This window comes from Catharus ustulatus, chromosome Z, assembly GCF_009819885.2.
Source record: "Catharus ustulatus isolate bCatUst1 chromosome Z, bCatUst1.pri.v2, whole genome shotgun sequence".
Taxonomy (NCBI): Eukaryota; Metazoa; Chordata; class Aves; order Passeriformes; family Turdidae; genus Catharus; species Catharus ustulatus.
In genome coordinates, this window is record NC_046262.2 from 10,425,217 (window position 1) to 10,451,678 (window position 26,462).

Sequence of the window (26,462 nt, forward strand, 5' to 3'; positions counted from 1 at the left end):
ACACCCAGAGATGCGGCTTATACTCAGTGCGGCTTGTATTCGTGAATTTACTGTAATTATACTTCATTTTCTTTCAACTATGAACTGTTAATATCTCAATCGAGGAGTTTCACTTTTCTGACTCTCCTCCCCACCGGTGGGTAGGACATGAGAAAGAGGTTGTGTAGTACTTAGTTGCTGGCTGGGGCTAAACAGCAAAAACCCAGTACTCTTGAATTTTCCAAATCCAAGGTCTAGCAGCTAGATATCTATAATTCCGGCCTTTATAACTGCTTCAAATATCAGTGTTTAATGTTAAGACTTGTCAAATTTTAATTTCTTCTTTATGTGAAGGATGACAGAGTACAGTAATTTCACAACTATAAGGCACACTGGATTATAAGGCGCACTTCTGGGTGTTGGCAAATTTCCAAACTTTTGCCCATAGATAAGGCGCACCAGTGTATAAGGCGCACATTTTTTTTGCAGCCAGGATCTGCCCCCAGCTCCCCCCGCGCGGTTGCTGGCCGAGGCCCCGCCTCCACCCAGCAGCCATGGCCCCGAGGCCCCACCTGCACCTGCCGGCCACGGCCCTGCCAGTTTCCCCCACGGCTCGCAGCTCGCGCTTCCAGGTTGGCAAATTTCTGAACTCTGTCCATATACAAGGTGCACCGGCTTATAAGGCGCACTTCCAGGTTCGGATCAAAATTTTAGTCAAAAGGGTGCGCCTTATAGTCGTGAAATTACTGTACTTAGATGATCCATCATGGCCATGGATACGCTGGAATTCTAGGAAGACACAGTAACTCTTATGCTCCACTGTCTTTTCAGTTTTTTATTTAAATTCTACACCTGGGAGAGAGCAACGTTGGATGTGTGGATAGACTTGGGAACAGGAGTCTGGAAAGCAATGACACAGAAAGGGACCAAGGCCCCAGACTGATGGTGAGTTGAAGATGAGCCAGCAGTGCCCTGGCAGCCAGGAGGGCCAACCCTGCCGTGGGAGCATCAGGCACAGCATCACCAGCTGGGCAAGGGAGGGAATTGTCCTGCTCTGCTCTGAGCTGGGGCAGCCTCACCCCCAGGGCTGGGGCAGCTTTGGGTGCCACAGTGTAAGAAAGGCATTAAACCTTTAGAGAATGTCCAGTGAGGATGGTGAAGGGTCTGGAGGAGAAGCCGTGTGTGGAGATGCTGAGGTCACTGGGTCTGTTCAACCTGGAGGAGACCGAGGGAGACCTCACTGTGGCCTTCAACACCCTCAGAAGTGGAAGCAAAGGTGCAGATACTGATCTCTTCTCTGTGGTGACCAGTTACAGGACCCAAGGAAATGACCTGAAGTTGTGTCAGGGGAGATTTAGGTTTGATATCAGCAAAAGGTTTTTCACCCAGAAGGTGACTGGGCACTGGAACAGGCTCCCCAGAGAACTGGTCACAGTACTAAGCCTGACAGAGTTCCAGAAATGTTTAGACAACGTTCTCAGGCACATGGTGTGATTCTTGGGGATGTCCTGTGTAGGGCCAGAAGCTGGACTTTGATGTTCTCTTTGGGTCCTTTCTAATTCAGGATATCCTATGATTCTCTGATTCACTACTAATAACGCAAATTAGAACACTGATATTTTGCGGAAGTGCAATTCCAAAAGAGTGTATATCAGTCTACAACAAATCTAGAATTAAATATAGAAACCATCCTTAACAGCACCTTTCAGCAGTCACTTAGTACAGCAGATTTTCTCCTTTCAGTCTTCTTGACTGGAGGAGACCCACAACTGTGAATACTCAAATTCTGAGGGACTAGTTTATAAACTGAATGTTCCCACATTTCCATGGGCCCTGATGGGATTCACCCTGGAGTACTGAATGGGCCAGCACACGTTACAGCAATACCTCTCTCAATCATCTACCAAAGGCCTTGGGAGTCTGGGCCAACCACTGCTGACTGGAAGCTTGCCAGTGTAATTCCCCTTTACAAAGGCATGAGGCAAGAAACAAGGAACTAGAGACTTATGAGTGTAACCTCAGCTCCTGGAAAAACTATGGAGATACTAAGAGCTACTGGAAGGTGAAAGAATTGTTAAAGAAGAACGCAATCATCACTCACAGTCAACAAAGGTCCACAAAGGGAAAGCTCCTGTTTAACCAACCTATCCTTCCAACATAAGGTCACTCGCCTCCTGGATGAAGGGAAGGCTGTGGATGCAGTTCCAGTTTGACTAAAGCTGCTAAGACTGTCCCTCACAGCATCCTTTTCCAACAAGTTGTGTGGCTGTGGGATGAGCAGGCTCACAGTGCTCTGGCTGGAGGGTAGCTCTCAAAGGGCTGTTTTGAATGGGGCTACATCTGTCTGGCAATCAAGAGCTGGGTGTACCATTAGCAACTTGGCTGACGATTCAAACTGGGGGCTGCTGTGGATCCTCTTTAGGGGCAAGAGGAGAGTGATCTAAGTAGATCGGAGTATCAGGCAGCCATTAATGGACTGAAATTTAAGAAGCTCAAATGCAATGAGCACGGCACAGCCCATGGGGCACAGCCCTGGGCCCTGCAGGTGAAGAAGGATGGGAAGGTCCTTGAAGGTGTCCCAAGAAAGAAAACAAAGCTGCTAGGACAGCTGGAAGGAACTTCCTGTGAGGAGCAGCTGAAGAATTTGGGCTTGTCTATAGTTCACAGAAAGGGAGGCTGAAGGTGACCCCACTGCTCTTTCCAGCTCTCTGAAGAAAGGAAGGGCACTGGCAGGTGCTGAGCTCTCCTTCCTGTAATCCAGGCACAGAACATGAGGCAATGCTTCACAGCTGCACCAGGAGAGCTTTCACTGGTCATTAGGAGGCATTTCTATAAAGAGACGGTGCTCAAGAACTGGAACAGTTTCCTAGAGAAGTGGTTGATGCCCCAGTCTGTCAGGGCTCAAAGGCATTTGGACAGTGCCCTTAACAAAGTGCTGGAACTTGGCCATGAGATCACCTAAAATTGCAGACTAATATTCTTCCAACATATCAGAATTCTTCACAGCCATTTTGGCAAGATAGAGCCCTTAAAGATGTGACTGGTATTGTCTTTATTACGAAAATTTTTCTTCGTTGCTATAAAATCTACAGTGTCAGAACTTTCAAATGCTGTATGCACAAAGAACTAAAGACTTCAACTGCAAGTGTGATTTGCTCTCTTAAAACAAATTGTTACTTTGAGCAACTTTTTAAAAATCCATAGGTTAGTTCAGCATCCAGAAACACTTATTTTTCAAGATTTATGAGGCTCAGCTATGTATTAAGTAGGTAGAAAAACATTTGTTTGTTTATCTATTGCCCTGGTTTCCAAGAATATGGTTTTTTTATTCTATGAACTTCAAATACTGGGAAAAAAACCTTAAAGACTTGTTGTAATATCAAATCTTACCATCTTTCCCTGCAACCAGTATCCCTTTTCTCAAATATACTGGAGTGGAATATAGAATACATGACTTGTAGCACTCTGAAAAACACATTAGTAAGGACCTACCAAGTAAGCCTTGTGAAAGTAAGCTCCCTTCAGATGTTTAAAGTGACTCTTATGTTTTCAGCTCAAAATATTAAATTCCTTCTTATGAAAGGTCTGCTTAAAAACAGATTGCTGTGTCTCTTCACTTCCAGATGCGGTAAACACACAAATCATTTACAGGATGTAGAGTCTTTAACTGACAGCTAATTAAACAGTATCTTAAACTTATAATAGCAAATGAAAAAGGTTCTTTTGATCTGTTTTCCATTTTCTCAAAAACACACTTAGGATCAACTATTAAACTTGAATATTATTCCAATTACATCACTTCAAAGGAATTGTCCAAGATCTTTAGACTAAAGATCACCTCAGCCCTGCAATAAAATATGATTTTAAAAATTCATCTGCACTTCAAAACTGCAAACATACAGCTCTTGGTTTATTATTCACTTAAACTTTATACCTAAAAGGAAATTCTAAATATATGTCCTATCTATTCACTATAACCGTCATGTAAAATGCAAACACATACATGCACTGTGAGCATCCAAAGGAACAAGAAGATTAGCTAAATTTAAACCTCTACTAAACACCAAAGTAAATGAAATTAAATGTATTTTACATCCATTTTCAGGGAAAAAAAAATCAACAGAAACTACATTAGGTATGCAATTTTTTATTAGCTAGTATCATACACCTGCATTCGTTTGTTAATATCTCTGACAGATTGGCTTTGTTCTTTTGGTTTTTTTCTTATACACCACAACTTAGGCATTGAGGAAGGTGTTTCTTACAGATTTATAGAATGAACAACACAAGATTCAAATGTATGCAGATTCACTCCAATACAGGCCAGAATTGCAATGTTCCTGACTGCATTTAGCAAATTAAGTAATACGACGTCAGAAAATGCGCTATAATAGATGCTACAAATTAATTTTTAACACTCTGGCCACAATTTAGATGAACAAAAACTAGAAGTACAAAGACTTGTGGCAGTGTGTCTACACGAGAGCTGTATTGATAGATCTACCCAGACACCCAAGACACAGGTATGTATACTGTCTAATACCGTCACAGGTCCTCAAGTTCCACTAGAATACTGCTCCTGGTCCTAGAAATTAGAGCAGGACATTTTTCTAAAAAGGTACCTGTCCCTGAAAGTACTCTCTCTACTTTCTTAAACACACTGATCGTAACATTACTTCAACTGGATTAAGCCCTCTGCTATTTTCCGGTGTTACATCTCTCCCTGATCCATCCAGCCTCCCTTAGGTTGCCTTCCAGCCTATGTCAGAAGGGGTCCTGTGCTCCCACAGAGACAGCAAAGCCTTGGGGAGCAGGGCTCGTGCTCCCCGAAGCCGAGGCAGCAGACGGGCCTGGGGGCGGCACACGGTGACTCGCCGGTGCTGCTGACTGCGAGTGGCCATTTTAATCTAAGGGCCTGGGGCCCCGATGCTGTTGCTGATCACCCTCCTCCTCCCTCCCCGCGGTGCCCAGCCCCACCTCCCACCCCCAGGCACACAGGGAGATAAGAACACACACCCCAGGCGCGGCGGGAGGGTCCGAGCACAACCCACGGCACGGGGCAAGGGGCGGGAGTTGCCCGGGGTCCCGGCCGGGGAGAGGGGCCCTGGGGAGGTCCCGGGGGGCCGCGGCGGTGCTCACCTGTACTGGGCAGCAGCCCCGCTGTGGGTGAATCCAAAGTAGTTGCCGGTGGCCATTTTGGCATCTTCCCCCAGCCGGCTGGGCACTGCGGCGGCGGCGACCGAGGGGCGGCGGCGGCCGGGGCCATGACAGGAGGCCCGGCGAGAGGAGGCGGTGGGGAAAGAACGGGACACACAGAGGGACAACGGGGAGCGAGAAAGAGAGCGCGGGAGCGCCAGGTCAGACTCGGCGCCTCAGGACCGACCCCCGCTCGCCGCCCTCTCCCCAGGCACGGACACGCCGAGCACCGCTACTCACCATAGGTGAACGAAACTACCGGGCATATGGGAATCATGAGTCCGGCCTGGCAGCGACGGCGGCGGGTGAACTCTCAACTCTCCCCCCCCTCCCTCCTCCTCCCGCTCGCTCCCTTCCCCCACCCACCCACCGACGGCGACAACGGCGGAGTGCGGCCGGGCCGGCTCCGCCTGCGCAGGCGCGGGATGTGGGCGGGGACTGCTGGGAGATGTAGTCCGGCTGCGGCCGGGCTCCCGCTTGTGGAACAGGCAGCTGCCTCCGCCCCGGCGATCGCGTGCGCAGGCGCAGGATGTACGCGGGAGTCGCGCGGGACTCGCTGGGAGCTGTAGTCCCGTTTGCCGGCCATAGGGAGCCGCGCTCTGGGCACCTACAGAATATGTGCACACGCGCAGACACACATAGATGTGTATATACATATGATGTGTAGAATCCTGCCATACCTCCTGTGTGCTTATTGTACGTACAACGCTGGTACAGCCTCACCTACGCAGGGCCCATTCGTGTGACTTTTCCAGAAGCCAGCTATCGGTCAGAGCACTCCTGAAACGCGCTGGGCAGCACATTGCAGCCGCTGCAGTGACCTCCGGTTCGAAGGCACTGAACGAGCGTCCGTGCCCCATGGCTCTGCCCCTCCTTCCGGCAAATCCTTCCCTCTGAGCATCAGATGTCCCCCAAAACTCTGAACAAAGCAGAACTTGATGAATGCTTAAATAGTTTCATCCCATTTATGTATTTTGCCTGTGCTACAGTGTGTATTATCCGTAAACTAATGAAGGCGTATAAAATGATGAAGAAACCCTGGATTAAGTAAAAAGTATAATTTTGTAAGTATTTGTTTACTGTAAGCCAAGCCTATTCAAAACACATCTGTTTGGGATGTCCTCCCGAAGCCCTCACAAAAAGAGGAATTCCCATTATCCTATAGTAGCTGTGGTCATAGACAGTAGAACTGCAAGGGTATTATTGTTCATAAAATGAGAAGAGGAAAGTACTTTCTCATTGTCTTGGGTTGCAATACAGGATGTGATAAAAGGTATCTATTCTATCACCATCTGTTGAGGGTGGGGACAGTGATCCTTATCTCCGTGGGAGATGTTCTGCTAATGGGCCATCCATTGAAACCAGTAGGGCATTGTTCTTTATCTTTTCATAACCCATCCTTTCTCTAGGAAGTTTTTTATTGCTAATGGCCCATTGAGTCCCACTTCTGATGCCAAACATCCTTCCCAATTTACTGAACATAATTTGTTGGTCATTATTATTAATTTTGCATAGGAACTAAATATTAATGTATCTCCTGTTCATTCTTATCCTAATCAAGCACAACAGTAAAAGAAATCTGCTTTATTCTACCCAAAGTGCTTTTCTAGGAAGAAAGTGGCTATGGGGTCAATATTTAATTGCCATGATTAGGAAAGAAAAGCCTTAATCCACAGTTCTATGGGACAGAAACCTTCTGTAGAAGAACTTAGAAGATATGGCCTCTGCCATGGAAGTCTCAATTGACTCAGGATATACAAATTATAAATAGATGTATGATTTATATAGATGTTTCTATCTATCCTTAATTTGATTAAAATTTTTTCGTAATTAGACCACTGGATCATGCTGCTTGGACAACAAGTTTTTTTTGTTCCATTGTCTTTCAAGTTTTTTTCAGTTATCAACCTTCCAATATACTGATAAATAGACAATATTCAATACATGTTTTATTAAAAATATAAGCATCTATACACACAGACATTCACATACCTTTTATCACTGCATCACTGCAGCTATTTCTTGCAAAGTAGGTAGGCCTGCCATTGCTGTTCATTTATTAAGTGAACTTCATAGGACAACAGAAACAGATTGGCTGGGGTTGGAAGGGACTTTAAAGATAATTCCTACTCCCCTGACATGGACAGGGACACTTTTCACTAGTCCTGGTTGCTCAGAGCCCCTCCACCCTGCCCTGAACTTTGTCAGGGAAGCAGCACCCACAATTTCTCTGGGCAACCTTTGCCAGTGCCTCACTGTTGTTTTCTCTTTTGGTCCCTGATGGATTTCAGCGACACCAGAGAGTGCTAACATGTAGCTAACTCTCAGAAAACTCACATTTTCATCAGCCAAGAAAGACCGGAGGCCATGCTTGACTATTTCCACAAGAGTTTATTTCACACAAAGGGAGTCAAGCACAGATTCTCTCAACGAACAAAGGGCAGACAGCTATATTTATAGGTTCAGGGAGGATTCAAACTACAATGAATAGAAGTTTATACAAAGAACAGCATCCAATCTAAGTGAAAAGTTCAAAAGGTAAATTAACCTATTAAACATCCTAATTTCTAACCAATTATCTTCCGAAGTGTTAGGAGAGTGACCAAATTCTTAAGGAATTTGGCTCAACCTCGGTATCTAGGATACCTTATCTATGACAGCAAGTTCCAAGGGCCAGGAGCAGAAGGCTTTGGAGAAATTGTATCATCCACACCTCACCATCCTCACAGTAACGAATTTCCTCCTAGGATCTCAGCTAAACCTACTGTCTTTCAGTTTGAAGCCCCCTTGTAATGTCACTCCAGGCTCTTGTAAACAGTCTCTCTCCATCATTCCTGTAGTGTCCCTTTGGGTACCGGGAGGCCCCAGTTAGGCCCCCCCAAAGCCTTCTCTTCCCCAGTTTTCTCATCCTTTCCTCATAGGAGTGGTGCTCCATCCCTCTGATCAGCTCAGTGATCTTCCTGTGGACTCTCTTTATGGATATACATCCACATTATTAACATGCACTACTGATGAGTATTATGTTAAAATGTTCCAAATAACCTTGGAATAGTTATCCTCTTTCCAACTGTGCCGCTGCAGAAAAAACAAAACAAAACAAATCCCAAAAACAAAACAAAAAAGAACAAACAAAAACAAACAAACCTCAAAACAACCCCCCAAACCTCCCGCCCCCAAACTCCAAATCTTTCTTACTCACAATGGAAATTTTTGACTTAAGTTTCATAACTTTTCTTCATCCAAGTAACTTCTAGTAGTTATAATTCAAATACTACACCCTTTATGTTGTGATTTCAGCCCTGCATATTTCTGAGCATAAACTCCCATCTGGCAGTCCAATTCAGCTGCAATTTCAGAAGTTTCAGATTACTTGCCTGTGCGAATTTTGCATCTTGAGTTTTCAATGCATATATCACTTTAAAAATACTACAACGCACTTTATGGAAAGTCATACTTTCTAAATGTGACAAAAAAAAAAAATTAAAAACTAAGGTTTCCTTTCTCCTTGAAAGAAAAAAACAACCCCACTAGTACGATACAACTCTTTCCTTCAGCAGTTTCTTAATAAGAACCTGATGCTTCCTGGTGACTTTGTGAACCATTACATAACATCTATTTATGCTACTACTAGCTTGCAGGATCAGATTCATGGTCTATACTTAAAAAACCTCTGTGGCTTATAAAACAAGATTCTATCTCCTTAAGACATGTATCAGACTGCTTCAAAATGAAACAGTAATAAATTCAGATTAGATCCTTAAAGGCATTTTGACCTTTACTGATTTCTGTGTCTTTAGCTGGAAGGAGAATGCATGGAGTGAAAAAGTGCAAGTTCTGGCATGGGGAGAAAGATAGAAAAGCTTTAGTGATACATGGAAAAGGTATTTTTTAAAATAGGAAAAAGAAACTTCTCTGTCCCCGATCCTAATAAGATTACAGAAGAACAGCCAAGAAGTTCCAGAATGAAAACATATGCTGGAACACAAATCCTTAAACTGGAATTAAATACAACAGATACTTTATCTGTGCAATGTTCAAAGTGTCTAAAAATACCACAGAGAAAAATGGTAAGCAACCTAGCATTCAGAAAACACATTTTTGACCTTTATTTCAACCATACGAGAAGAGGTCTCCACAATAAGGTGAGAAGAGGAAAACACCATAATAACATACAAGTGTCATCAATCCCATTATTTTACTTTAATGTCCCAAGACACTTGGGATAATGTCTCTGCTGCTGCCACAGGACTACAAAACTGAAACAAAAAGGGGAAAATTAAATGTTTTAAAATCTCAAGATTGGCTAAATAAGATGAGGTAAGATTTCTTGGAGGCAACCTTGCAGTTTACATTTAAAAAAAAAAAAAAAAAAAAAAAAAAAAAGCAGGTTCTCAGCCAGCTTTTGCGTGCCCACCAGAGGGCAGGGCCACGCAGCAGAAGGTGAAAGCACAGCACAGACCATGTTAACAAAAGCTGCTTCCATTTCCTGAAAAGGCAATTTAATACTTAGTGCTCTCTTTGTAAATGCTCTAGATAGAAAGAGATTTACAATCAGCATATGGATACTATTTCAGATAGCTAGAAAGGCAAGACATTCACCAGCTTATCAACCTTCATATTGTAGAGTGAAATTACATTTTTTAAGCAGTAAAGACCAAGACCCCACGTTTTCGAATTATAAAGCAAAAAATTGTTACTTTTAACAACAGGGTTTAGACATTGTACAGTGACCATAACAACAGACATATTAAAACATATAAAAGTAATTTATTAAACCACAGATGGAAGCTATTACAGTTTAGGTTACTAAATTGCAACATTAAAAAAAAACCACTTCCCAAACATAATAGAAAGTTATGCAAGTATTGATGCAAACTCAAATTACATGATACACATGAGAAACGAACCACTTCCAGTTACACAAGCAAAACCACTGTGTGGTAGCATCGCTTACTCTTTTTTTCATGACACTTTAATACAACTACTGTCCATATTATACCTCCCCTTTCACGGTAGATTTCTTCTTCCACCTTCTAAACTAGTAAGCACAAACACCAAAACTTATAAAGCTCTCCCACTTTAGGTTTGCCTCAACATGCTTTTCTTGCTAGCTCTACTATTTCTAACCAGAGGAGTCATCCTTTGCAGTTAGTAATTGCGATGCAATCAGAACACGAGCTTGTGTTTTTCAGCATTCCCATTCAAATCTGCATGCCAAAATCTGTTACTGAAGAAAAAACGAATGCTTCAACCTCCTTCTCTGCCGAAGACATGTGGAATATGAAATGAGGCAATCAGGCAGTAACTAGAAGAATTTAAGCCCTTTTAAGGCAGCTACAGAAGGAAAGTGTCTGATGAAGGAACAAACCCATTACAAAAGTCTATTTTAAGAGCTCAGAAAGTGAACTATACCCCTTGGGGGGATAGATGACTCACTCAGAAGGTAACAGCAGAGATTTACCTTGGAAAAATTATGGCTCCTTTCCCACTGTTCTAAAGCCAGCATTTTTCTTAGTAACTTCTTTCTTCTTTTCTAAATACAATCAAAAATAGTGAAGGTAATTCACCAAGAGCTCAAGCCACCGCTACAGTCAATGACAGAATATTTCTCAAAGAAATGTATCGTTCCTGAAAAGCAGAACATAAAACCTCAGTTGCAGCAAACCTTCCTCTCCCCTCACTGACCTGCTATTTAGGAATTCAGCTGTAAAAATAAACTTGGTGCTTGCTTTGGAGGAAATACTGAAATTAACTCATTAAGAGCCAGCAGAAAATATTTATTTTAGTTTAATTTATGTCAAGGTGTGTGGGAACCCAGGATATTCCCCTGGCTTCCCTGGAGCCTGTACAGGGGGCTCAGAAGCCTTGGCAAGGTGCCAAAAATCCCTGTGAGTTCTATCTAAGTCCCTGGGAGAAATTACCATCTTTATATACAGAATTACAGAGTCACAGAAATAAGCAGAGTGTACATTGGTGTGTTAAAAGGTAGAAAAATAAGGTTTTAAAGATTGTTTATATTAGGGGGTTTTGGACACAAGATGGAGGATTTGTGGCATAGTAAAAAATTATTCTTCTTCTTCATGGCATCCATCTTCTGAGTCAGAATGCCAACTCGGGATTGGTGAAGGGAAAACTGCTGTGTGTAAAGTGGGTATAAAGTATTGGTGATTAATTGTAAATAAAGTAGACGTAAATTAGGGTATAAAAGTTAAGTCCTGCCCCGGAGGGCAGGAGAACAGCCTTGGATGAGTTGCAGAGTGGACCGCTGTAAGGTAGACAGAAAATTCCTTAGATAAGGAAGAATAAACAACCAGAACATCAGCTCTCGAGTCTTCTTTCGTGCCCTACTGCGCCCTGCCTGCAAAATAAGAACTCTCAGACCACCCTCTAATGTGCAGGTGAGTGATCTCTGACCATAAAAGAGGTCGCCGCCTGTCACAAAGGTGGAAAGAATTGATTAAAAATAATAAAGAATTGTTCGTTTGAATAAACAATTCCTGGATTATTTCATTAAAACCTGAATATTCTTTGTGTACCAAGTGTTGACCTGTAAAAAAGCAAAGCATATAGGGCATATACAGCATACACACATGTGAAATCTAATGATGAAAAGTTAGTGCAAGTTAGTTGAAAAGAGTAACTGTGGTTTTTTTACAAATTAATAGTCCATATTTGGAGATGATCTTGTGGTTGGAGTTAACCATCAAGTATTGCAATATAATCTATTAATCTTCCACAATTACGTGGCTTGACAAGCCAGGTGTTGGTGCAGTAATAATAATTATTATATTGACTGCTAATCATTTACTGTGCTTTGACTCCCGTTTGTATAAACAACCATATTTTTTATCTTTCCAAAGGTCAGAGATATAGTGAGAATTGTATATTTTTCTATTTTTCTTTTCATTTTGTGACCTACATGACATTGTGAAACTGCAAGTTACCAAGGATTATTTAAGTGAGTACACTTCCTATTTCTGGTATATCCTTCCTATTTTCCTGCTATTAAAGTGAAGAAGTAAAAGTGACTTCTCTCAGCAAAAGCCAGTTTACTTCGTGATAAGGGCTCTAAGGACCTCATGGATCCCCTCTAGAAACCTCCTTGCCCACCTACTTTAAGTACTTTTTCAGAAACACTGCTTAGAACTTGCAGCTGCTCATGCTGATTTTGGGGGATTATTCCCTCTTGAAACATGATGTTTGCTTCTCTGGCCCATATTAATAAACAGAGATCTTTGCAATAATAAAAAAAAAAAAAGCCAAAGGCTTTTGTTTATCAATGCTTTATTAATAGGTGCTTGCTATTGAAACTGTGGAGGCCAATCAGCCATTACTTCACTCAGCCTGTATCAACTTCATCTGAAAGGTAGGATTGGCATTACTTCCTATTTTTTATAGTTTGCTTGCACTTTTTACAAAAAACTTGTGCTCACATGGTAGCAAAAGCGTAAGTCCAGAGTTAGTAAGAATGAGAAACGGACTCAATTGCTGCTGGGTGTCTGAAGAATTGTCATTGCTCATGACAAAAGTACATGACCCATTGATGCAGTGACCAGCAAATCAGAGCAAGCTGTTTTAGTGTTGTGTGAAACAAGATGGCATTTTAACGTTAGTAATAACATTAAATTAGTTATATTAATTTTATATTCATAACATTTCATTCATCATAAACTGAAAGGCTCGAACAGGTAACACAGAAGACACAACATGAAGACGCTCCGTGCTGTGCATGCCTGGCCTATCGCCTCTTAAAAAGCTGAGAGCAGAGGGCCCTTTCCTCACCTCCCCTCCATTTCAGCGCCTCTCAGAAGCAGAACTCCTTCAGGTGAACTAAACTCCGTCAAGCCCTCCTCACTATGTGCTCGGGATGCATCACCGTGCGAACGAACTACAGAAAAAAAGCAACATGGTCAGTATGTTTTCAAGGTTCTTCATTTACACTGACAGCTTTTAAAATATAGTGTTTAAAGGAAGCGCTGAGGCACCTTCAGCCCCGCGGTGCCTGCCCGGACGAGTGCCCTGATGGTCCCCAGCTGCAGAGCCTCGAGCTAAGAGAAGGAAACCCGCGGCACTGGAGGCAGACGGGGGATCCGGTGGCAGAAGGGGAAGCATCAGGAGGGGAAGCATCAGGGGGGGAACCATCGGGGGGCCTCCCGAGCGGCGCCCCAGGTGTGGCGAGGCCGTGGTTTCGCTATGCAAAGCCACCGCAGCCACGGCCCGCCTCACGCCGCTGCCCCGGCGGCTCCGAGCGGCATCGAGGAACCGCCGCAGCACGTGAAAAAAAATCTGCTGTTTATGAATTATTATAGGGTGTTTTTTTTAGCCTGGAGAAGATTGAGGGGATACTTCAGAGAACCACATAAACAATTGGGAAAAGACCTTCGAGTCCAATTTATGACTCAACACCACCACGCCAACCAGACCATGGCACCAAGCGCCATGTCCAGTCTTCCCTCAAACATCTCCTGGACAATGACTCCACCAATCCCCTGGGCAGCCCATTCCAATGCCTAATCGTTTATGTGAAGAAGTTCCATGGCAGTCTACAGCTCCCTCACGAGGGGAAGCGGAGGGGTAAGTACCGACCTCTTCACTCGCGATGGCGAGTCAGGAGAGGATTAGGTTGGATACCAGGAAAAGGTTTTTCACTCAGGTGATTGAGCACTAAAACAGACTCCCCAGGGAGGTGGGGACAGCACCAAGAAGTGTTCGGACAACGCTCTCAGGCACAGGGTGTAAACCATGCGGGGGGGTGGGGTCCTGTGCAGGGCCAGGACTTCGAATCGAATCGACGTCCTCTGTACACAAATTCTGAGCAGCTCTCCGCCAACTTGGGATTTCCCGTGATCCCGTAAAATCTCCTTTCGAGCACTACGATTCCTCCCCCGCCCCTCAGGGGAGGCGCGGGGACAAAGGGCCGCGTTCTCTTTAAAGCCGCCCCCCAGTGTCCCACGTGAGCGGCGCGGGGCGGGCGTTCCGAGCGGCGTCAGTTCCGCCTGTGTCGCGCTGCGGAGGAGCCGCGCTGCGGAGGAGCCACGCGCGGGGCAGGACGTGAGTACTGGGTCCCCTCGCGCGCCCCTGCCACGCCGCCATCTTCTCCCCTATGCCTCTTCCCGCGGCCTGGCCGCCACCGCCGCGGCACCTCCCGGGCCCGATTTGGGGCAGCCGCAGCCGGGAAGTGCGGAGACTTGGCTTCCCCTTGTTCCTCGAGTGCCCAGCGGGAGGGATACCCCGCTGTAGAGCGGGAATGGCGAGCCGCCGCTGCCGAGGGGGAGCTGCCATGTTGGGGGGCACAGTCTGATGGAGGGAGAAGATGGCGCCCGGCCGCGTTCCCCCTGGCGCCGGGAGCAGCCCCAGCCCGCCCGCGACCCCTGGTCCGCTGGTTTCTGTGCTGTCCTTTTCCTTCCCCCCGCCACGGGTAACCCGCAGTCCCTTCGTTGCCGCTCTGGCCCGGGAAGACTCGGGCGTTCTCGCCCGCCCACCTCTCGCCCCCATCCTTGTTCGGGCCTCGACTCTTTCCCTCGGGGGTCGACACGAGCCGCGGAAAAGAGGAATAGGGGAGGAAAATGGCGGCTGGGATCCGCCTACCTGGAGTTCCTGGCTCGTCTTCCTTTCCCCGCTCTCCCTTGGTGCGGCTTATCCTGTCCCCTCGGCGGTGCTGCGGTGTCTCCTCACGCTCAGTCTCTCACGGGGGGCACCCACCACCCCACATCTCTTTTTCCTCCAGTTTCCGCCCACACCTTCCTCCATATTGTCCCTTTCTCCTTCCCATGCGGACCCCGGGGTCATTCCCCGAAGCATCGTTTAGCTCACCGACTCAGTGTCATCCGTTTGCTTATTTTCGTATTGCCCCATTCCAGGGCTCCTCTACCTCCATCCTAAAGTGTGGCTTGTGTGTGCTTCCTCACACCCTGTATCCTGAGCCGTGCTACAGCTTCCGTCCTTGTGCTACAAGCTATTACCACGGGTCTTGCCCTACTTTAGAACCACGTTGATCCATTAGCATTATTTGGACTCTGGTTTGGTTGTTTTGTTTTGGGTTTTTATTTTTTTTTTTAAATTTGCATATGTGGGCTTTCTTTCACTACCCTTTTTAAGAATGGTATTGCATCCTTTTTCTTTCCTGAGGTACTTCCTAATATTATCTTGGCCTTTCCTAGCTCAGGTTTCTATTGCAGTTTGAGGGATGCTTAATTTTAGTCTAAAAGACCAAATGATATATATATTTGTTACAAAGAGTTTCTAGCAGCAGAGACGATGCGTAACCGCTATAACTAACCACATGTTTGCATACCAGGGTGACACGCAAAGACACCTGGCGGCACGCATTCAAGGAATGCTGAACGTCTGCTTGTCTGGCAAATTAATTGTCTCCAGTGGCTGATGTGTTGAAGTTGCAGTGAAAATATTGATTGCAGTGCTGTGGCTCTCTGAGGTGTATTTCATACTGTTAGATTATAGGTGGGAGCTCCAGTGTCATGTGTGTAACAACTGTGCAGCATGTTATTCGCAAATCCAGCTAGGTGAAATGGCCATATCAGAGTATAGATATTGATAGAATGTTAATGATTTATATTTGTGGATGTAGTAGAAAGGATTCAGCTGGAGAACAGTATTATATTATACAGTATTATAGTGTGTATTTTACATTGTGGATTTTGTCATGTCTAGGGATATATGAAAATTGTCAAAAAATCATTCTGCTGTAGACAATTCAGAAGCCAAACCCACTGTGCTCTTAATGTGTTTTAATGCAGTTGCAGCAAAAACAGTAAGAGGTAAGAGGGAATTGCATCTGCAGTGCATATTAAAGCTTAAATGAAAAGGCAGGAAAATCTTTAGGAGGGCTTGAAGAAGATGAGCCAGTACAAACAGGTTTGAAGATTGCTTTCCAGCCAAAATGGAATGTCATTCCTTATATAGTGTTCTCATGTTATTTTTCTTTTCCCAGAATGCCTAAATCAAAGGAACTTGTATCTTCAAGCTCATCTGCCAGTGATTCAGATAGTGAAGTTGACAAAAAGGTGAACAATATATGCAGTTCATTACTGTATTAACTCTTTTGTTTCAGGCTGGGGTTAAGGAATTAGGTGAGCATTATGTCATAAAATGCATGTCGTTCCATATGATTTATCACACTTTAAGAAACTTTCTCTTCCACCCACCCATCTCAACAACTACAACAAAAACCAAACAACCCACCTTCCAAGTATGGGTGGATTGCATAATTTTTTGCCCTGAAGAAATGCTGTTTTCTTTAGATACACTTTGTTTTCTTCATGCCATTCCATATGACAGTTGCAAATTCCCTGTGATTCTATGCTCCTTGTGTCACTTGCATGTCTTGTTTGCATGGACATTTTTCTATCCTTCATTTTCTTTTATTTGCTGTTACACTATCTGCTAGTTTCTCACTTAAAAGCTGAGCCAATCTGAGTTTCTCTGAGTTGATAAATTGTAAGATAACTATTTTAAATGTATAAATCAAATGTTCCCATTTAATTTAAATAGTTATTTAAATTAGAAATTTAGATGTACCAATCCTTTTTTTTAAAAAAATAGTTTTTTTATCTTTTTACAGAAATGCTAGATGGTAACATAGGTGCTAGGTCTTTTGATGTAGTACAGTACATGCAGAGGTCTGGTTTTCTATTTTTACATGAGTAGAAATAGTAGCTTTGTAGTTTCTCTGGGTAATCTGATTTTCACATGATATTGTCTGAATGTCTTAAAAAGTCACATAATTTATCATGCTGTGGGCAGTGATTAGATGCTTATTAAAAAAACAATGGTCCGATAGAGGTGGTTTCCAGATCCTCTCTTATCTTATTAATTATATTAATAAATAATCTGGAACTATTATTTATTATCTTATCTAATTTTTTTTGTTTTTTGGAGATGTTGCAAACTGTTCTGTACTTTTTGTTCCATGTAGTGGAGAAGAGGGTGCCATTTTCGTCAGACTTAAATTTTTTATTAAAACTAGTGAACTGACGGTGTTACTGTGCAGAAAGAGAAGGATTTTTGAAATATATTTTGATCTGATTAAATTCTCTTTAAAGCCAAAGTATTACTTCACTGAGAACAGAATCAGGCTCATTTTGAAGTTTTTAAATTCTAAACGGACAGTATTTGGTTTCTGCCTTCACACACAGCAAGAAGATGATGTTGCTTGGTTGTGACATACGGCGTAAACTTACCTGTTGCATACATAGTGATTTGTGGCTCATGTTTTTTTTTTTTTTTTGTTTCGCTCCAAGGCAAAGCGGAAAAAGCAAGTGACTGCAGAAAAACCTGTAAAGAAGCAAAAGACTGGTGAAAGTTCAAAAGGTGCAGCTTCCTCTAAGCAAAGCAGTAACAGAGATGAGAATATGTTTCAGGTAAAATTGATGACTCATAGAGCCTGGTTAAGTTACCATGTTATATTATATGCTGTATAAGTTTTATGAGGTGTTACGAATTTCTTCACAGTGTAATACTTGGCCTGCTGAATCCTTGGCTGAAGGAGATTACGATGCTGGCATTCAGATGAGATACTCAGAAAAGCTTGGTCAGGTTTCAATAGAGTAAAAGAATCTGAGTTGTATCAATTGATCTAATTCTCATGACTTTGCTACTGGTATCCCTGGGTAGTCATTTTGTCAGCAAACACTGCTCTTACCATCAGTATACTTTAAATATTAGATCAGGTTTGTCTCTACATGGGAGTGTTTATTTTAATTGGGGCTTTTGAAAAAAAAGAGTTATTGGAAATCAAAGTGTGGACTCTTCTTTCCTGTTTAACTAGGTCAAGGGCAGCTTGGCCTCCTGTGTTATGACAGCATCTTGGATTAAGTTTTGTTTGTTCCTTTTGTTACGATGTGGGGTCTTGTCACTGAACATCCATAAAGATAGGAACTTGTGGTGTTGACATGTTTTTAAGAAGAGATGAATGTCTGTTTTTCAGTAGAAAGATTCATTTGTGAATTCAGGGTATTGCAGTTCCTAGGGTTAGCCGAGGCAATAGCAGTCTGTGCGGAGAAAGCAGATGCACAGCTCAGAATTAGCTGTTTTGGGGGTGTGGATCAAGATTTATTAAAGGTCTCTGACTAGATGGCTGGAAAGGAACTTGAATTCTTGAGGCTTTGATTCTTGAGTTTGTGAAAGGATATGGGAAAGGTGCCTAATGAGATGACCCAAGTGCAGAGTAATGTAAATGAAATGGTTCTGGGCTGTAGTTGTGCGAAGTAATACAGGGGAAGAAAAGTCTGTTCTAGAGAGAAAACTTGCTTAACTGGTACTGTCATACAGGGCAGTTATTTTTAATGTCCGAATTCTTACTTTTCCGATTATGTTCAGGAGGAGAGCTTTGCTTGAAGGCTGTGCCTGGACTTCTGTATGAGGGAAGTGTGCAGTATTTTTAGTTCTGCTTGGGCATGCTTTGAATCCTGTAGGAAAAATGAAATAGTGAATTGTACAACTTTTGAGGTGAACTGCAGATGGAACGCTAAAGAATTATGTGTAAACTTAATACTGTATTTGTAGTAACTTCAGAAATTCCAGCCTTGGAGAAAACTTAAAAACTTTTAGTGTTCCCCTGGTGCAAAACCACACTCAGACTCTTTCAAATAAACCAAAAGTATGCGTGCTTTGGTTTCTTGAAACCTCTTCAACCTAAAATAATAAAAAGTTACTAAAAACAGACAGTAGAGGACTCCTTTTACTCTGAACAAGGTTCTTCCGGTGTTGAGTAGAATACAGATCTTTGACTATCACCTTGACCTAAAATATTAGGCAGTCTGTGCCTACCTTCAAAGTAAGCAACAATAAAATATTTTTTAGATTACTCATTGAGTTATGGTGAAGCACAACTTTTGTGCAGCAACTAACATGCAAATATTGAAGTACAGAAATAAAACTACAGTAGGTCTGAGGATACTCCCCCTTCTTCCCCTCTACATGGGAGGGCATGCTCATTAATTTTTTAGATAGTTTTGTTTGTTCTAGGCCTCTTAGTGATACTAGAAACCTTTCTGGAGAGTTTCTGTCTCATGACAGTAAAATGATCTCTGACGTGGAAGTGACTTTGCAGGATAGCTTTACAAGAATGGCTTCAGGTAATGAGAATCAGGCTGTAAAGCCTTCATAGGATAGTCACAAATTCTGTGGTGTCCATGTTGTGTATGGGAGTGGTTGCAAATGATGTGAAGCCAAGAGTCTTCTTGTTCTACACCCTCAGGCTGTGTTATTGATGCATACAGGTTCTGTTTGTATAGAGCTCATTGTGACTGCTGTATTCAGAAGATGCAGCATTTTCATAAATACTTACATGTTGTATTTTTGTTTGAATTTATTGGTGTAATGGTTTTTTTGCAACTACATGCAAAGAATAGCATTAATGTAAGTAGAAGACAATTTGTACAATATAAGAGACAAAATGTATTCTGTGTATTTGCATGCCTTGGCCTTTTTAGGTTTTATAGGGAACCTAGTATACTCTGCGACTTGATGAAGGATTTGTGTGCTGTTAGGTTGCAAAAATTTGTTACTCTCATGTGTGATGTATTACTTGAGGCCCTAAGTACAAGTGTTATTTGTGCTAATGTGGAAGGGTTTAGCCTTGATGCACTGTATTCCTGTCTGTGGCTTCAGGCCAACCTGAGGTCTACTCCATGTGCTTTGGTTAGTTTGACTAATCCTATCATCTACCTGTGCCTGATTTGGATAGGGTTTGTCAGTATTCATTAATAACTACCTAGATCAGAGAACCACATTTCATGATCATGCATTTAACTGAAATTGTGACTTCAGAAGTTGTCTCTTTGTTGCCCTGTCCACCTCCAAAACCCTTTTTTGGGTTTTTTTTTGGATTTTCACCATATTTGGGCATTGACTTGTGAGAAATAAGTTCTTTGATTTTTTTCCAGTGTAATTTCCCAGTGTTCTTATCATAGGCTCATGAAATAAGGTAAGCATAGAAATTTATGATGGTCTGAAACTCTGATTGGTTTCTCATACTCATTATGAAACCTAGATGGTCACTGATGCATTTCCCAATTTACTTTGTTGCAGATGTCACTGTTTACAGGAGTGTTGTGCTCCTTACATATGGTTATTGGCTAGGGCAGAGAGAGGGTTTTTTGCTGTTTATGCTTGCGCTGTGGGTGTACTGTTTAATCCAGAAAAACTGGAAATGGGAATAAGGATGAAGAAGGTGCTTGCTGAAACTCACACAAGAAGTCAGTTACATATCTCAGAAAGGAGCAGAGATGCAGTTCAGCTTTTTTAATCTAAGAAATAGAAACCTGGAAATAATGGTTTTAATGTTTACTGATTTATGTAAGTCTCAATAGATTAGTATAATCTAAGGATCTGTACTATTTCATAAAAAGTGTATTAAATTCGCTGTGAAGCTTGAACTGCACTAAGTACTGGGCTATAAATCATGATGACTGTCATAGTTTAACCCCAGCCAGCAGCCAAGCCCCAGGCAGCCACTCACTCACAACCCCACCAGTGGGACTGGGAGAGAATTGGAAGGGTAAGAACTGAAAAACTCAAAGGTTGAGATAAAGAGTTTCATAGGGAAAGCAGAAGCCACACATGCAAGCAGAACAAAACAAGGAGTTAGTTCATCACTTCCTATGGGCAGGCAGGAGTTCAACCATCTCCAGGAGAGCAGTGCCCATCACATCTAAGTGTCACTTGGGGAGACAAATGTCATCATGCCAAACATGCTCCCTTGCCTCTTCTTCCCTCCCCTTTCTATCCTGAACATGATGTCACATGGTGTGGACAGTGGCCTTTGGTCAGTTGGGGTCACCTCTCCTGGCTGTGTCTCCTCCCACTGTGCCAAGCACCCCCAGTTTCCCTGCCAGCGTGGCAGTCTGAGAAGCAGAAAAGGTCTCGGCTCTGTGTAAGCTCAGCTCAGCAGTAACTGAAACATCTCTGTGTTACCATCAGTGTGCTCAGTACAGAGCTAAAACACAGCCCCATCAGCCAGTGTGAAGAAAACTAATTCTTCCCAGTGCAGCAACCCTTGGAATGCTGCACTGGTTATAGAGATACAAAAATACCTTCAATCTCTGAAATTACTCTTAACATAATCAGCTGGTGCATGGAAAATGAACCTGTACCAGAGTTACAGGTAGCTAACTGTCATTTTACTTAATTAGTTAAGTCTGGGTTTTGTTTGTGTTTTTCAGTGTAGATGTTTGTTGGAAATGTACTTTAGAAGCCTATTTAAAGATGTTATAGCGGCATCTTTTACATAGAGTTTAGCCAAATATCTGAAATTTATTGGGAACGTTCATCTGAAATATAGATGTGATGTGAAATCTAACTTATTTCTCTATGTAAATGCTGAAATTACTTTTATCTAAGGGAGACTAAACACAAAGTGAATGTGAACTTTGTTATTGCCTCTCACCTTAATGTAGCTGAATTAAGACATAGTCTCTTATCCTTAAAAATCACATTCTAAACCCTTTTACTGTATTTGCAGCTGTAATCTGCTATATTGAATTAGATTTTATTTCTTATAAAATCTGGAATTATTTGGCAAGGAGCTAATATTCTTCAGTAGCCGTGGGGAGAAAACAAAGGTGCTGCAGAATGCTACTGGTTGGAGCTGTGCCTGGAGGTCACCTTAAAAGTTATTGGAGCATTAAAGGGTAAAACCAAGAAATGTTCTTCATGTAGGCTGTTTAGAATATTCTTTGCCAGGAGTGCAGATGGGCTTAGGCATGGTACCAGGTTTGATGTGAAAGAGCTAAGCTGCCATAACATTATGCTTTCATTTTTGAGTTTTAAATTTGTATTGTAATTTTATCAATTAAAAATACTGTCTTATGAACAGTAATGTCTGTCAAAAAGATTGCTTTCAAATAGGACAAATGCTGCAGACTTAAATTATTTAAATGTCCTAATTGTTCTAAGATCAATTTTAGATGTAATATAGTATCTGCAGAAGAAGAATTCATATTTATATCTATTTTGTGAAATAAGGCACATGACTTAAATATCTGTGGTTTATTGTAGTTGATTGGAGAGTTCTTCAGTCTTGTTGGTCAAACTTCATTCTAGTGTTTTTGGACCGGAAGCGTAGGCCCATCCTTAAATTGTATGAAAATGCAACATGCAGAGACAAAGGAAGTTGAAATTGAAAGGTAGTTCTTTACCAAGAAGGAATATTTTATTTGAAAATAGTTTTCTTTAGAATCTATTATTTTGTTATATAAAACATATCCAGAAGGTATATGCAGAATTCAAAGGATTTCTTAGAATAAGAAGTTTTATTTGAATGTGTTTTAGTTACCTAGTTTCTGGTTCTCAGATTCACCTTGTTAATGGAATTTATGTGAATAGATAGCTTATCATATTTGTAGAGATACTGAATAAGGCCAAATGTGTAGTGTGTTGCATAGTTGATGGTATAATTCTTCCTTAACATCTTGTGACTCCAGCTCGGAAAAAAAGAGGTTCCTATGTAATTCCGTTATGACACTGGTTTGAAAAATACAGAATTTCCAAGTTTCGTACTGTGCTACATACTTGTGAACTTAAAAGATGTGAATTTTTTTTTAAGACCTCGTGGTTCAATGAGTTATCCATGATGACTTGGGACATCTGTATTTACTCTATTAAAAAAATAAGGTATCACGTGTGAACATCTAATTTACTTTCTGTACTTGGGGAATGTACAGATTAGTTTAGATTTGGGAGTAGCTCTCCCTTTTTCCTTCTTTGTTTAGAACTATTGTGAAGAAAGGATTTTTTTTTTTTTTTTCAGAAAATTTAATGACTTGCTAGAAGCCGGCATGTAAAGAATACAAGTGTTTCTATTCTAGGAGAGCTACTTCTACATTGAGTATTGCCTGCTCAACCAGTTTTAAGTCGTTATTTATTAGCCTACTGACTACTCTGAATTAAGCTTTTAATCTAGTTATTTCTGTGGTGTCTAAAATAAACTGCTGTGTGCAGTGTCACATGTCAGAGTCTAATGCTGTTGGGGAAAGTGAATGCTGTAATATGTAAAATACCTAATAGACTTCTGTGTGTGTTTTGACAGATTGGCAAAATGAGGTATGTCAGTGTTCGGGACTTCAAAGGGAAAGTCTTAATTGATATTAGAGAATATTGGATGGATCAAGAAGGTGAAATGAAGCCTGGCAGAAAAGGTATTGTTCTGCTTCATGTTACTTTGTATTAAAACATGGTCTGCACTTTCCAGTAGAACTTCCTATATCATATTTTTCTCCTTTGTTTAATGTGAATAATTATGAAAAAAAAAGTTGAAAATATTTTAGTAGAGGGGGAAGTATCTCAAGTGTCCCAAGTCTGTAATCTGTTGCACAGCACAAGCCACTTCTAGTTGCCACTTAACTTTGGCATCTCAAGATGGGGATTGCAGGACAATTGCAGCAGTGGTGCTGTGCTTGATGTTATATTGCTTCTCTTTGAAAAGCCTACTTTTTGTCCATTTTCGTGTAGCATCAGTGAAAGGTAAGTATGAAACATTGTGCCCTGTGGATTCATAGAACCACAGGATGGTTTGGGTTGGAAGGGACCTTGAAGATGACCTACCTCATTCAATCCCACTTCCTGCCATGGGCAGGGACACCCCAGGTTGCTCAGAGCCTCATCCAGCCTGGCCTTTAGCACTTCCAGGGATGAGGCATCCACAGCTTCTCTGGGTATCCTTTCCCAGTGCCTCGTCACACTCATAGTAAAGAATTTCTTTCTAATACCCAATCTAAATTCACCCACTTCCAGTTTCAAGCCATTTCTCCCTGTCCTGTCACTACATGCTGTTGCAAGAAGTCAGCCTCGGGTACTGGCAGACTGCTAAGTTTGAATTTAGAAGAAATGTACTGTACAAATCATGGTAAAGTTTGTTACATTCTTGGTCTGTTCAGGAACATCTCAGTAAACAGTAATTTAGAAAGTTTGAGACACATTTTCAACTCTTCTCAAATAGCTACTGAGAATGGGTTTGCATGCACAGGTATGCAGGAAATTTGTTTTGGATTTGTTGCTAGTTAATGAAAAAGGTTACTGTGACTTCTAAGGACTTCATGTTCTGTGTTTTAAGGTAGAATTCAATAGTATATGCACTTTGAATGGAAAGGTACAACAGGATTTGATGGGTGGGCCAAGTAACAAAAATTATATGATGTACATAAAAATGTTTATCAATGCAGCAAAAGACTCAATTTTGTTATTGTAAAATTAAAAATAATCTGGTGCAGTTTGTGAATCTGATATTTCCTTGATGCATTCATAAGCTGCTCATCTAGCTGTCTTGCAAACCAGTATGAGTAGTAAACATTCTATAATAAAACAAAAATAAACCTGGAAGTTTAAATTACTGTCAGTGTCTGAAGCAGCAGGTCTAAATTTTATTTTCTTCATCTGGTCTGTGGTTGAGGGACATCTTCGTGACATTTAATCCTGTAATGACGGTTAGCACACCTGGCTGGTTTTTGGATGAAACCTGCCCTCCAGAGGCTGGTAGAAGACTGCTTAGAGAAACTCTGCGTACATTGTCTGCTGCTTAAAATTGTGGTGGTGCTCTGGTACGACAGTGATAGTAAAGAAAGGAAAAGCTACAGGCTCTAAAAATGGAATTCAAAGTTTCAGCTGTTTTCAGGTCCTGCTGCACCTTCAGGGAGACAGCAGTGAAGGAAAACTATCACTGGGAGATTAGAGCGGGAGTAGTTAGTGGAAGAGCTTGACAGGATAAAGTATGAGAGGACTGGGACCTGTGGAAGCCTGCACTTTCCACAGAGTGGTTGTAGAAATTCTAGGGTAAGAATGAGTAGACCAAAGCACGAATGAAACATATGCCTGTCCTCAGGCTTGAGGGGAAGATGAGATCTAATTTAGAACTGAAGTGGTGGGTTGTGGGGTACGGAATGATTATTGGTTGGATGTCACTAGAAACTATGAGAACTTGAAGTAAGAAGTAACTTTGGTGTTGGTTTGTGAGTGCTAGGGAGTAATAGAGGGTCTCTCCAAAAGGTTACTTATAGCACCTCTTATTTACAGTGCTTTAAAAAACAAAAGGTGGAAAGGCTCCCCCCAAATTACAGTACTTGAAAAGTGTACAACAGACCTGTCTGCATAGGTACGGCTTTTAGGAAATAACAGGAATACAAATGATTTCTTACCACCCAGGGCTTTAGTACTCCCTTCTGTCAATTGTATTTCACTCCTTGTGTAAAGCCTAGTACTTGTACAATTATGTGTTACATGCATTTTCTTTGCAAACTTGTTTAGAGATAACCTGAAGTTGAAGCATTGGAAGTGGGTAGTTTCACTTTGAAATAAGATGATTGTTGAAGTAACTCAAGTATTAATATTACAACATAGGTTTAGTGTGTGAAAGCAGCTTTTGTAATAATTACACAAGATCCTGCACCACAATGTTATTTTTGTTTTTAATACTTTTCAGGTATTTCTTTAAATCCAGAACAGTGGAACCAGCTGAAGGAACAGATTTCTGATATTGATGATGCAGTAAGAAAACTCTAAAGACAGAGCCATACAAAAACTTATATCATTTAGTTGTATTAAGCAGTCTTTTTACATTGGCTTTAGTTTTCTAAAATATTGTTTTCCAAGCTATTGTATATTTGGATTGCAAAACAATTTGTAAGATGAATACTTTTTTTATGTGTTTTAAAAGTGTATTCTGAGTGAGGCTATTTGTGTATACTTTACTAAAAGGAATTGTGTTGCTTTTACCCCATTGTGTAAAATAAACAAACCAAGTAATAAGTAAAGCATACTTGTTTATGGCCTTTTGATTGAAGGTGTTTGCTGATAAGGACACCTAATAGCTTTAGTCATTATTTTAATTCTAGTTTAGTTTACAGTAAATATGAATTTGTTTTCTGAGGGGATTTCTTAAAATGTTGCAGTTTCATGTTTCCTTTTATTCCATTTTCTTTGGTATTGCCCTGCATCTTTCTGCTTTAAGACTTGATACAAACACTGAATACTTGGAAAAACACATTTTTGTAGATAATTTTCAATACTGTATTTGCTAATTTACCCTATTTATTCAGATGTAAGCAGTCTTGAATATGCAGCTTTTTTTGCACCACTTGCATGAAAGATTATGCTAAACAATAACTCTTGAACACAAAAACACATGCTCTCCCCGTTTTTCTAAAGCTTGCTTGACCTAGAAAATGCAAGTAGCCTTTTTTTTGGACTTCAGATGTGAAGAGTAAACATTTACAGTAATAGACGTATACCTCAGAGTAAAACAGTATTTAAAGGTTCCAGATGTGCTTATTAGT

General features: G+C 41.6%; 2 protein-coding genes and 1 long non-coding RNA gene across 4 annotated transcripts in view; 1 reads left to right on the forward strand and 2 right to left on the reverse strand.

Moving 5' to 3' along the window:
• Window positions 1-5,526, reverse strand: part of ZFR (zinc finger RNA binding protein) — a 46,353-nt gene extending 40,827 nt beyond the window's left edge. For both annotated transcript variants that reach the window (XM_033085580.1, XM_033085581.1), the window contains exons 1-2: window positions 5,416-5,526; window positions 5,119-5,203 (exon numbers count right to left, since the gene is read on the reverse strand). In XM_033085580.1, coding sequence (XP_032941471.1) covers window positions 5,119-5,203; window positions 5,416-5,452 — 122 coding nt within the window. In that variant the 5' untranslated portion in view covers window positions 5,453-5,526. The remainder of the gene's footprint in view (window positions 1-5,118; window positions 5,204-5,415) is intronic.
• A 4,042-nt stretch (window positions 5,527-9,568) lies between these two features.
• LOC117010728 lies at window positions 9,569-16,120 on the reverse strand. The gene is made up of 3 exons (XR_004420753.1): window positions 14,764-16,120; window positions 12,958-13,063; window positions 9,569-10,708 (listed from the first exon to the last, which is right to left on the reverse strand). It is a non-coding gene; the product is annotated as an uncharacterized LOC117010728 (long non-coding RNA).
• Window positions 14,120-25,943, forward strand: SUB1 (SUB1 regulator of transcription). Its single transcript, XM_033085637.2, has 5 exons — window positions 14,120-14,226; window positions 16,127-16,199; window positions 17,436-17,555; window positions 23,225-23,333; window positions 25,610-25,943. Exons 2-5 carry the CDS (start codon window positions 16,128-16,130, stop codon window positions 25,687-25,689), a joined length of 381 nt encoding a protein of 126 aa, XP_032941528.1. The 5' UTR covers window positions 14,120-14,226; window position 16,127; the 3' UTR covers window positions 25,690-25,943.
• Window positions 25,944-26,462: the final 519 nt, after the last annotated feature.